Here is a 13,098-nt window from a genome sequence, read left to right on the forward strand (position 1 = left end):
TTGCTTAGCAACGACGTTCAGGCGAGTGGTACAGTGGATGTATTTTGCGATAACAACATGGTCAGGACAGTCCTCAACCAATCAGATTGCATACACCTGAATAACAGCAGATATAGCACATTTAAATAAACTGGTTTTGTCTATCCTTCTCAGGACTTCGTTTTATGTATTCGGCAGGCTTGTGACAATCAGTGTAATGTATTATTAACAGCACTGATTTTCCTGTGTCTGTGTGTGTGTGTTTACCAGACTGCTCTTCTTTAACAGGGTTGGTGATGGCCGAGCCAGTGAGAGCGGCGAGTGTGGCAGAGTGTGAGGCGCGAAAGCGAGACATTCGACTCATCAGCAGCTCATTTAGACACTTGGACGGCTCGCCCTCTTTCCTCAACAAGATCACTCTCTCCCGCAGTGGTGTGAGCACACACAACCCAGACTCAGTCTAAAGGGAAATATTTCATTCAAAAATAATTTTAAAAAATGATTAACAGGAGCCATCAGTCATTTCGATTTTTTTCTCACATTATGAAACTATACTGACACATAGTGAACGGGACAGGTCAGTGATTCTGTTCTGTGGGTGGCCCACTCCATGCAGCATTAACTAGTTCACTGATTGCGCTTTTCCACCAACGTGGAACGGGCTGCGTTCCGGTTCATGAAACTAATTTTGAGCTTTTCGGCGCATTTCCCCCAACAAAAATGCGGTAGGAAACATGAAAAGTTTGTTCGCAGTTTCAGCACGAACTGTGACGACACCCTTTGATGATGACGTAGTCTGTGAGGTATCCTCGGTTCCACTAAAACTGGTGTAAACACGGGCTGGTTCCTTGAAAAGCACCGAAGGGAACCAGTTGTTTTGTTGGAAAAGTGCTATCAGTGAGTACAAAGTATAAAGTTAATAAATGATAACGTTCATAAAAAGTTTGCAGTTTTTGGTTTTAAAATTACGACATCTTTATTTTAATAAATAACGTAAAGTCATTAATGGTCACTAAGTGGATTAAAGACGTAGAAACCATGTTCATAAATACAAACAAATACAGAAAGGCATTCCAAGTCCTTACCGCTAACTGGAAGACGTCCATGAAGACTGAGTGGCCTTTCTGTGTTTTTTCATTGAGGCTGACGGGTGACCACACCCAGTAGAGGTAGGTACCATCAGAGCACAGGTGCAGTGTGGTCAAACTGCTGCCCATTGGGAAGTGGTGAACGGGCATGAGCACAATTTGGCACACCTTCAGAGACAGAGACAGAGAGAGAGACTGACTGAAGGCTTGTTAACACGACAAACTGAAGGCTTAAGAAGTCCACACTAAAAATGTGGACAAAATTGAAATACTTGAATGCGAAGCACCAATGTTCCTCAACCACTGGGTTATGGACCACAAAGGGCCAATACTTCTCTAATAATTATTAGCATTAATGCAAGCCGCAGAAAACAGCTTCATCTATTTTTGGCCCATCTCTAGGGGCGCAAATAAAACAAAACACTTGGAAAAGTAATATGAAAAATACAGGGGTTAGACAATGAAGCTGAAACACCTGTCATTGTAGTGTGGGAGGTCTCATGGCTAAATTGGAGCAGCCTGGTGTCCAATCTTCATTAACTGCACATTGCACCAGTAAGACCATGTGCAGCCAATGGTTCAAACATTGTGTCCTGAAGGTGGTGCCGTGTATCAGGACGACAACGCACCAATACACACAGCAAGACTGGTGAAAGATTGGTTTGATGAACATGAAAGTGTAACATCTCCCATGGCCTGCACAGTCACCAGATCTAAATATTATTGAGCCACTGTGGGGTGTTTTGGAGGAGCGAGTCAGGAAACGATTTCCTCCACCAGCATCACGTAGAGACCTGGCCACTATCCTGCAAGAAGAATGGCTTCAAATCCCTCTGACCACTGTGCAGGACTTGTATATGTCATTCCCAAGACGAACTGACGCTATATCGGCCGCAAAAGGAGGCTCTGTACTAATAAATTATTTTCACTTTCATTGTCCAACCCCTGTAACTAAAATTTTATATAATTTCAGCGATGAGTTATTGGGCCTTGACTTGATGTGAAAATTATACAGAAGTGCAGACTCAGAAGGCTCTATCCAAATGTATGTGTGTGTGTGTGTGTGTTTATAGGTTACCTGTAGTGTGAAAGGGTCTATGACCTGGCACAGCTGCTGAGGTTTAGAATCGAAGGAGGCGGGACGATGGAGTAGTCGACCACTGCTATGTACAATCCAACCAGCTTCTAGCTCTTCATTTCTACAGTACACAAATCCTCTGAAAGAGAGAAGGGCTACATCTCAGTATCTTGTTCCCTATTCCCTTCACAGGCAGCTGTGTTGACTGCAAGCATTTTCAGCTTGATGAGTACATCTACTTAAACATTTCCATCTCCATCTGCTTTCATTAATTCAACCAACAGACACTATACTGACAACTAGTGACGCGTCAGTGATTATATTGGTATTTTATATACATTATATATTTATTTATATGGCCTTATATGTGGACTAATTTCTTTGTAAGGCCACTACAGTGTTGGGGACCCACTCCATGTAGCATAACTTTCAGTGACTACAAAGATATTTCAGGAAAAAAAAAAACAATTAATAAAAAAAACACACCTGGATTAAAGATTTTGAGGAAGAAAAAAAAAGAAAAAAGTAATAAAGATAAATGTATGTAGCACCTTTCAATAGGAGGGGGTGCATACATTTTAGAGGAAGTGTAATTATTTAGAAAATATCTTTTTAGCTGAGCTTAGATGGTGCAAAGATGATAAAAACAGCAAATAAATGAGAGCAATGAGGAAAAGGTGAGGGCTGCAACAATAAGACAGACCAAACATAGTGGAGAGAGTAGAGGAGTTAAAGGGATGGAGGACAGTAAGAGAACGTGAAAGAAAGAGACAGAGAGAGAGAGAGAGAGAGAGAGAGAGAGAGAGAGAGAGGCACACTTTCTATACCAAGCGACATAAGTGTCCTTCCCTAAGGTCACAAAAATAGAGGGTAGTTGGTGGCTGGATGTGACTAACACTGTGTGTGTGTGTGTGTGTTTAGTATAGCACTTTATACATACACACATCTCATATTACCTCAGTGTGCCGTGAAGGCCTGAGCCCAGCTTGCTCAAACCTTTCCCAAAGGAGTTAGTGGTGTAGAGATATAGGCCATCTGTAGCCAAGCAGCGTCCCAGATCTGTGTCTGAGAGAAAAGGGTAGAGTGAGGGACAGAGAGAGAGAGAGAAAGAGAGAGGGGGATGGAGAAAGAGAGCGAGGCTTTGAGTGCTTGTTGATATTTCACTTGAACACTCAATATCTGAAGCATCTTGCAAAGACCTGTCTGATAGAAAAGTGATGTAATTACTTTAATCAACGCTGCAGTCCAGAGCACAACGTATCACACTATATACTCCTCCAGATGTTCATGTTATGGTTTCTTCATTTCCATAATGACAGGAAAATGCCCAAATCCTGGTGGTGCAGCAGGTTAGTGTCGCAGTCACACAGCTCCTGTAGGTTGTGGGTTCTAGTCCCGCTCTGGGTGACTGTCCTGTGAGGGGTGTGGTGTGTTCTCCCTGTGTCAGCATGGATTTCCTCCGGGTGACTGTCTGTGAGGAGTGTGGTGTGTTCTCCCTGTGTCAGCATGGGTTTCCTCCGGGTGACTGTCTGTGAGGAGTGTGGTGCGTTCTCCCTGTGTCCGTGTGGGTTTCCTCCGGGTGACTGTCTGTGAGGGGTGTGGTGCGCTCTCCCTGTGTCCGTGTGGGTTTCCTCCGGGTGACTGTCTGTGAGGGGTGTGGTGCGCTCTCCCTGTGTCCGTGTGGGTTTCCTCCGGGTGACTGACTGTGAGGAGTGTGGTGCGTTCTCCCTGTGTCCGCGTGGGTTTCCTCCGGGTGACTGTCTGTGAGGAGTGTGGTGTGTTCTCCCTGTGTCTGCGTGGGTTTCCTCTGGGTGCTCCGGTTTCCTCCCACGGTCCAAAAACACATGTTGGTAGGTGGATTGGTGACTCAAAAAAAAAAAATCTTCACCTCGGAGAGCTTTTTTGAAAACCAAACGCCATTTTCATGTGAATGGGAGGCCAAAACACAAAAACCTCACTTTCTAAAAAGACTCGGATCTGTGTGGTCAGGGTCTTAGAGAAGTCACCTACACACTGTTAGTACAACACAGGAGCTGCTCTGTCTCCACCCCCACACAAACGATCACACTGTAAATAACTGTTTAGGTCCCATTCTGTATTTTCCTGTGAGTAAATACCATATCTTCATTACTGAAACTCGCATGGCTTCAAAGAAATGAAATACAGGAACTGTTGTCTCTTTGGAATTATTTATTGCATTCTGTAAAGAGATTCCTACTCGCATCTGATTGGCTAAACACAATCTATAACATTTAATGATAAGTTGAACTTGTCGGCCGAACAGAGGCTGGTTGAATCATCTGCCTCCACTCTGTGCCTCGTGTCTGAACCTCCCCCAGAATTCAATAATGCTATATTTAATAACTGAAGGCTTCTTTAAGCTCTTCAGAGAAATGCATCTTGGACTGTACCAAACCCAAGCAAATTCCTACCTTTAGCCTCTGCTCCTGCAGCACTGCTGTCTGGGGCAGGAAGCATGTCCTCAAACCCCCAAGAGACACTGTGCTTTCCCCCTAGTAAACAAGACGGAGAGCCTGGACCCCCTTCAAGGAGAAGTAGTCTGGGAGAAAGAGATCAAGAAAATAAAAAGAGAAATGGTGGGTGTAGCATGTATCTTGTCACAAGCATGATTCAACATTTCTATACCCATCTCTCTCTCTCTCTCTAATTATATTTCTAGCCAACTGAACCTTTGGTTGTGGTTTCGGACAGGAATTTTCATGTCAGTGCATCACTATCTAAGAACATTTCAGCATTCATAGTCTTACCTATACAGGACATCTGCCACAGGAAGCTGTCCAAGGTCTGTCTGCTTCTGCAGCAAGTGAACAGTGTGAATGAGAGTCTTCAGGGAGCCCCTGGACAATCAAATGTGGGGAAAAAAGCAGGTTACACGTTTGTTAACGTTGTTACCCCTAGTTTCTGCTGCTTGTAAATAAAACATCAGTAATCTTAGCTAACTGTAAATAAAACGAAGGACTTTACTCGCTCAAATAACCGTTTTTCAGGAGTTACGTGTGTGTAGATTAATGTCCAAGACTTGTTTGACTTTGAAAGAAAATATGTTTTTATATAAAGACGTTTTTGTTGAAATAGATGCCAATGCTGCCCCCCCTTAACCTCGACCACCTCACCGACTTCAACACCGACAGTCAAACGAGACAGTGGCTACCACATTCAGTGGTTGACAATGAGATTACGTATGTCCTGTGTTGTCATCCGTGCTCTACACGTAAGGATTACAATGGCGGTAGATTTTTCCCCTCAGAGAGAATGAAGCTAACCGGTAAACAACTTTACACAGAGGGAAATATCCATTGCAAAATGGATGCAGTTTTACACACGCAGAATTACAACATTTCTAGAGATACTTAAATATTGTTTAGATATGTCATTTTTTGCAAGAATAACGTTTAAATGCCCTATTAAGGTGTTCTCCGTGTCTGCGTGGGATTCCTCCGGGTGACTGTCTGTGAGGAGTGTGGTGTGTTCTCCCTGTGTCTGCGTGGGATTCCTCCGGGTGACTGTCTGTGAGGAGTGTGGTGTGTTCTCCCTGTGTCTGCGTGGGATTCCTCCGGGTGACTGTCTGTGAGGAGTGTGGTGTGCTCTCCCTGTGTCTGCGTAGGATTCCTCTTAAGCAAACGTGCAGCTGTTTCACAGCACCACACTTAGTTTAAGACGGCTATTCACAAGTCTAACCACAATAAAGGTCACTACTGAATGCTCCAACAGCTAGAGGGCAGTACTCCCAGAAGAATTAAGACTGTAACAGCAGAAAAGTAGAATACACTCTGAGAAAACACACTTCATTTCCAGCGCTTACAAATATTTCCTCCATTTATTGCAGCAAAAACGCTGTCATGACTAACTAGTATAATATGAAACTTCGCATTTACCTGGTCATGCTTGATTCTATATTACTTTCAGCTTGCTTATGCTTTCCATAATTGCGAATATGACATCTTTACATGTTTATATTTAAAAACACACCTGGCACATGCCAAAGCCACAAGTGCTGCTGCTGCATTTTCCCTCTGCCTCTGGGTCAAGAGAGGCCTTTCAGGAGCCACAGCTGCCCCTCCTTTATCACCCCCTTGATCCAACCAGGTGCAGAGGAGCCCCTCCAGGCCGTTGAGACAGTCGGCTGGCTCCTTCCCGAGGCTGAGCGGCTGGCAGTCTCTCAGACAGGAGAGTAGGACTTCGGCCGTAACGCCACTGAGTGCAGGATCATGGCGGGTCTGAGACTGAAGCAGAGGGAAGACCAGCAGCAGACCCACGCGGGAGGTGAAAGGGGCCTGGTCCTGGCTGGAGGGCAGGGGGCCGTGGTGGTGGTGGTGGTGGGAGAGATGATGCTGCTGCTGTATAAGGCCCTGCCGTTTCAGGAGAGCCAGAGCCTCTTCGTCCGCTCCTCCGGCACCAGCCCCGGCCGCGGCGGCAGCTCCTTCCCTCTCCTGTTGCTCCTCCAGAGCCAGCTGCCGCTGAGCCCCCCACAGCCCACGGAGGGCGTTGAGCCGGTACTCCAGGAGCCGAGCATACGCATTGCTCTGGTTCCCACACACTGCACGCAGCCGCTCAGCTAGCTCCGCCGGGTTCTTCGTCTCGAAAGTCAGGATCTAATACATAAAGTGAATAAATGTTATTTTAATTATTTTCTTCACATGGTCAATGTTTATTTACAATCATTTCTTTTCACCAACATTTTTCTCTCTATTTTAAGTCTTTGCTAAAACAGTTTTATTGGAACTCAACAAGCTTGGAGGAGAACAAGCTTGGAGAAGCCCATGTGTTAAATTGACTATACTGACTCACCAGTGTATTTGCCAAATACATTCATAAACAAATGTAGAATTTGTACGTTTCTCCCACAATTTCATTCCTAAAAAGGTGATCCCTCAATTGGATCCTTAATTTGAGTACTTCTGCACCTCAAAATACATATAACAAAGATCTACTGTACGTCAATCTGTTGTGTCTGCTTTAATAATACATCAAAACAGAAGGCACCATGGTGGAGAAGAAACAAATCAAAACTCCGCTATCGATTACAGAACATCCATAAGGCTCATATCATCCATTATGCCTTTTAGCTGCTGCATTTCATATTGATTCCACACATAAATGTGCTAGCACAACCAGAATGATCTTTAAAAGGGGTCTTCCAGAACAGAAACATAGAGAGGGAGCTTGGATGGGACTTTACATCCAGCAACACAACCTTCTCTTCAAAGAGAGTCAGATATCGCCTATAGAACGTCAAACAGAAAAGCAGGGTCCATCACTAGTTCACTATAGCTCAGGAAATAAAGGTTCTCCTGGCTTCCCTAAAAAGGAACACCAGCTTGACTGGACCCAATGGTCTAGGCAATGTCCCAATCATCTTCAGGTTTGGGGCCCAGTGATGTGATGTCAGCCGACCCAAGGATGGGAGTCCTAAAAGAGAGATTGGCTACACTGGTGCAGATCAATCTGTTAGTGCTGTACTCCGGCGTGTTGGGCTGTCCGCTGACATTAACTTAGTAGAAGTGGCTGACAACATCAATAAACTGCTAAAAGGAGCCTTGGTAAAACTGATGCAGGGTCAGTATACAGCATGGTATACTGAGACACGGTGAGAATTATGAAGCGAGTTGTTTCTATTACACCTTATGAAGCAGTTGGTCTTATGGACCATGCTTTGGAAAGCACAGTGTCAAATGGCCCATGTACATAACCATCATGAGAAAACCAGCCTCAGCCTCCATATTGAAGCATGTCTGTTGGGAAAAGCCACCGGAATGGCTACCTTCCATGCTCAGCTGTTCCGCCCTGCCACTTCATAGGGGAGATATTTCTTTAATTTTTATTTGATTGTTGAAGCCTTTTACAGAAGACTCCATATTGTTCTCTCAGTGTTGATGGCTTCTAACAGTTAATTTCCAAACTAGTCTGTTTTTAGTTGAGAAAAAACATCTCTGTAGGGTTTAAATCTGGACTTCAGACCCAGAGAGTGTACATTAAAAAGGACGTTTCCAGAAACGACTGTAATAGCTTTAATTCTTTCTACAGTTTTCTGTTACTCTGCAGTCATTCTAGGCTGATGTTCTTTGATGAGTCACTAATTTTGTAAACTTCCCATGACCCCACAGCTGGTTCAATTGTCAGCTGAGACAAAGGGACTGTTGGATCCTGCGTGGGGTCTTTTGGTAAGCAAAAGGCTTCAGAGAGATCAGGTTATTCAGATTAGCAGCTCTAGCCCTAACAACAAACCAGGACAATGTCACGTTTGATCTGAATAAGTATTAATTTTAACAAAATCATTAATAAAACTGCGTAATAACATATTACTCCACATCACAGTCCATGAGGCTACAAGCCAACTGATGTGAAACTACGGAAGCATGTATAAAAGCTTATGTCAACAATTGTTATAGACGTTTCCTAGTCAATTTGACTCTAGAACGTCTTTTAGAACTGATGCATTTTGGAATAACTCATGTCTGTTCTCATAAAAAGGCTTATGTAGGTGTCAAGGACGCTTATGATCGATGGCCTACGATAGTGTTACAATTAATTCTTTATATATCAGTTGCACTTAGGTCTTTTTGCCTTTTCTAATAGAAATGTACCCATTACTCTGATGATATGCATCCAGAATGCCAACACAGACATGAAGCTTCACTTAACTTGAAAAGGTCCAGAAGAAAATGTCAGGCCGTACGTCACTTTTTTTTTCGTCTCCTTTTAAAGCTCCTTGACCCTGCCACTTCTACCTCATGCTTTTCCGTCTATCTTCAGCATGCTGTGGATGGGCTCTGATAAAGTTACCATAGTCTTTAGGAGGCTCAGGTTGCAAATCACTGCGGACGTTGCCATGCTAAAACTGCAGAGAGGTTATATCCAGGAAAACACTTAGCTTGGCTTAACAATAAAGCAAAGGCACAATATGAAGATGACATGAAGAACATCAAAAGACGCAAGGAAGGATAAGGCTACGCTGCACAAACTTTAGCCTTCATCATAGCTTTAGGCCTTGATCTACTACACAATCCAGCAGTCTGCTCGGGTTTATTTATGAAAATTATGTCAAAGATGTCATGTAAAAAGGACATGCTGTATTATAAATGGATAACGCTGAATAGTGCCCCATGTGAAGCCATTTCTGACCAGATCCATAAGGCACATCTAAAAACAACCCCCCTACTCTTGTTTTCACAGAGTCTGTAAACATTCCTACCTAACAAACACATCCTCCAACTCAGTGGTTTATCCTATAAAAACAGCCCAACTACAGTTATGTACTCCTGACTGTTTATGGAGAAACATGCAGGGACCTACATGTTTTGCCATACAACAACAGCTCTGACAAAATCAAAGCAGCAAACACATTTTTGGTAACGCCTAGCCCAGGGATTCCAAAATGTTCTGGGCATTTACCTCAAAAAATACCCTAGTAATGTTTAGAGACCCAGAGCCTTTTAAATAGCCCATCTATTTGTTTTAATTCCAGTTTTGGCCTCTAAAGTGAGCTGCAGGAAACCTCCTCATGGAAAATCTAAAACTGCATATTGAGTTTTGTTTGTGTATTCTGCATTTCAATTAGACTAGTTTCAATTACATCACATTCAGTTCAGTTACACGTAGCTGTACACGGTTCCCTTAAGTATTTAAGTGTAGCCCTCTTGGTGTAGCCCATCCGTGCACAGGCCTGATAACTTATTTATCTTGGGCAAAATTCTCCAGACAATTTAAGAGACACTGATAATGTCCTGCTACATGCATTGCTTTCCTACAGAGAGCAACCTCACTAAACAAAATGGTAAACAAGAACAGTGAGCTGACACAACCAACTTTCATGGTATATTTTTTAGTACTAGGGAAGTATTATGTTGAATATGTAGCCAGGTAACACAGACTAATAAGTGAATTTGGTTACTTTGGAGTGCACTGTAAAACTGTAAACATAGACACTTTGCACTAAACTCTACAGAAATGTCATACTATGGAGAACATGTGTAACATGAGCTTAAGATCACAATGCCCAATGCCAAGGATTGGCTAGAGTCATATAAACATCCCAGCAGTGGGGAGTGTTGAGAAATGGAAAGCATTCTCTATTTGTGTGTTTGTGTGTGCGTTTTATTATCATAGATGGGTTAAATGTGAATTCTGTATTTTGTTATACTGCTGTGCAATAAAAACAGAGACATTTTGGGTGTGTCCAATATCCCTGATAGCAAGGAGACAGCGGATCACAATTGGTCCCCTGAGGGCAAAGTTGGAGTTCCACTGGTGTTTCGCAACACGTTTTCTGGGCGGACCACCAAGGATTAAACAGAAATTTAGCACTTTTCCATTCACAGCCCAATTTAATAATTTTATTAAGAATCCCTCATTAGTTTTTTTTATTTTTTATGAAGATTAGCACAGTGTCAACATTTTTAGCATAATCATTTTATTTCAGGCTTACATCTCTCATAGTTGTTGGTAATATTCGTATTAGTTTGTTTTCCAGAATTAAAGTCTCTGTGAATTTAAAATCTGTTTGAGGAGATTATAAATGAGTTATATCCTGTACAGGACAGTAATCTGAGGGGTCCGATGGTGGACCAGCAGTGGTCTACAGTCAGCACAACCACTACAATGACCAAACAGTAAACAAAGTACATGAATAAAAACAAGCCATTTGATGCTCCCAATTTAGATGTAATCTCACGAATGTGGGTAAACCTACATAGTGTGAATATCCTGTAAATATGAAATTAAACTGAATACTACATTTAAATTAACTTAATAAGCCATGAAACTCACATACACCTAGCAAAACTCTGGCTATGCTGGCTAAGAAGCTAACTTGTGCTCAGTTACTATAAGCTCTTTACTTCCTATACAGTGCACTGAGTTGCGTATCTTTGGTCTTCATATCACTATAGTGCACTGCACATCAAAAATGTTAGAGTTTAGACACGGGCGAACCCTGAATTAATCATTTTAAGAAAGCTCTGCACTGTTTTCGAGTGGATGAAGCATTCATTTTATTGAAAGAATGTGCACTAGGTAGGGTTTACGGGTCCAATTGGGATTCGGCCTTAGCTTCAGCTAACTGTAAAGGCTAGGGCTGGGCAGCTTTAAGAGAAGGCTTTAGGATTTGCTGTTACGGTAATGTATCGAGACGGTAATCATGTAACTTTAGCTCCCCGATGCCAACAGAGAGCCAGAGGTGTATATGTTTCAAATGTGTCTGTATGAAGCATAAAGCAAAGACAACTTTCCTAAGTCAGCACCAATATCACAGGTTACTGGCATATGAACAGGAATAACAGTACAGGCAGGTGGTAACCGTCACAATTTGAATTTGAATCCCAACGGCTATTTTAACACCTCTATTATTAACGCTACCTCTTGCTCGGCGTCGCCTTGCTCCGAGACTCCAATTTCGCTGGGCAGTTCGGCGAGATCCGTGACCCGAATGAGGCCATCGTGCAGAAAAATAGTCTCTTCTTTCACGGAAAGCCACTGGGACGAATCCACGGCCCCGGATCCCATCGCTCTCTCCTCGGGAAACGTTGACGAACATTAAAAACAATTGAGCGAAGTTCTTAAGCCGGTGGCCTACATAACGTTCACGTCGCTCCGCTTATTTACTACACGAGAACAAAATACTGTCAACGAGACTGGACCAGAGGCTTGTAACGTTACTGCTGTCAGCTGAGCGAGCAAGCAACGCCCGTTTTAGCCAGCAGGCTAACGCTAAAGCTAACGCTAGCCAGACCTAGAAGAACCTGGAATAGACGTTAGCCACTTTTAGCCTTGCTCCCAACACCGGTCCAGGTTCAGCCTCGTAATTTCGGGCAGGAGAGGTGGGCGTGACACGCAGAATCAAACCTAATATTTATTTCCCCGCCGTTGTCAGTTCATATCCCTCCGTCTCCCACTTCAGGAAAGCACGAATATACGCCAAACGCCAAGATAACGCCCCCCGACTCTCCCCTGCGCAGGTTTACAGGTCGAAACCGCTGATCTTAGATCATTACAGGCTGCAGCGCTGTCAGTAAGACGCCATACCCTCCATAGCCAAGGTTTTCCCAGCATCCACAGCGCGTTTCTGTGTAAACACAGCACTCTGCGCCCAATGAAAAATCGTTAAATATGTGATAATATAAACATATACATAATAATAATTGATCGCATATTTGTTTGCGATTTTTGCCCTATGGTTAAATATAATCTCCCACTAAGCTTCTAGTATCATAAGATATTTCTGAATGAGTCGACAGAGACTCCATTGGGACAGTATGGGATAGTGGGGATGTCAGCGCCACCACGTGGATGATGTCCACAAGTTTATAGACAGCTCTTTCTAATGAATAAATGTAGCAACACACCATTCATCTTCTAACACCACTTCATTCCGATCAAGGTCATGGTGGATACGAAACATCACCTGGAAACATTGAGCGCAAAGCAGGAACAAAACTTTGACATGGCGCCTGTCCATCAGAAGGCATAACACTGTGATGTGTTCTCCAAGTGTCTGCATGAGTGTCCTCTAGGTGCTTAGGTTTTCTCCCACAGTCTAACCACACATGCTGACTGAGCATCACAGTCCACGGGTTAGGTGTGAGTGACTGTGTGTTTGTGTGTGAGTGACTGTGTGTGTGTGTGTATATGTCCACAGGTGTGAGTATGTGAGACTGTCTTGGTGAGTCAGTGTGTGTGTGTGTGTGTGTGTGTGAGAGAGAGAGAGAGAGAGAGAGAGAGAGAACGTGTTCACAGGTGTGTGTTTGTAAAAGAAATTGTTCACAGGTGTGTGTATGTGTGTGGGTGTTTGATATTTTCTGCAGGTTGCACAACTGTGTATGTGTTTGAAACTGCGCATTGTGAGTGAATTGGTGAGTCTGTGAAATTGTCTACAGCTGTGAGTGTGTGATGGCCAGTGACACTCACGTGGTGGTGGTGTGTTAGTGTGTGTTGTGC

General features: G+C 43.4%; 1 protein-coding gene across 3 annotated transcripts in view; it reads right to left on the reverse strand.

Annotated features, from left to right (window-relative positions):
* Positions 1-12,129, reverse strand: part of LOC136677759 (probable E3 ubiquitin-protein ligase HECTD4) — a 70,487-nt gene extending 58,358 nt beyond the window's left edge. For all 3 annotated transcript variants that reach the window (XM_066655373.1, XM_066655372.1, XM_066655371.1), the window contains exons 1-8: positions 11,521-12,129; positions 6,136-6,758; positions 4,914-5,003; positions 4,578-4,705; positions 3,102-3,210; positions 2,146-2,284; positions 1,065-1,235; positions 247-439 (exon numbers count right to left, since the gene is read on the reverse strand). In XM_066655373.1, the coding sequence (XP_066511470.1) occupies positions 247-439; positions 1,065-1,235; positions 2,146-2,284; positions 3,102-3,210; positions 4,578-4,705; positions 4,914-5,003; positions 6,136-6,758; positions 11,521-11,667 (1,600 nt within the window). In that variant the 5' untranslated portion in view covers positions 11,668-12,129. The remainder of the gene's footprint in view (positions 1-246; positions 440-1,064; positions 1,236-2,145; positions 2,285-3,101; positions 3,211-4,577; positions 4,706-4,913; positions 5,004-6,135; positions 6,759-11,520) is intronic.
* Between the last annotated feature and the right edge of the window lie 969 nt (positions 12,130-13,098).

The sequence above is a fragment of the Hoplias malabaricus genome, chromosome Y, assembly GCF_029633855.1.
Source record: "Hoplias malabaricus isolate fHopMal1 chromosome Y, fHopMal1.hap1, whole genome shotgun sequence".
Classification (NCBI taxonomy): Eukaryota; Metazoa; Chordata; class Actinopteri; order Characiformes; family Erythrinidae; genus Hoplias; species Hoplias malabaricus.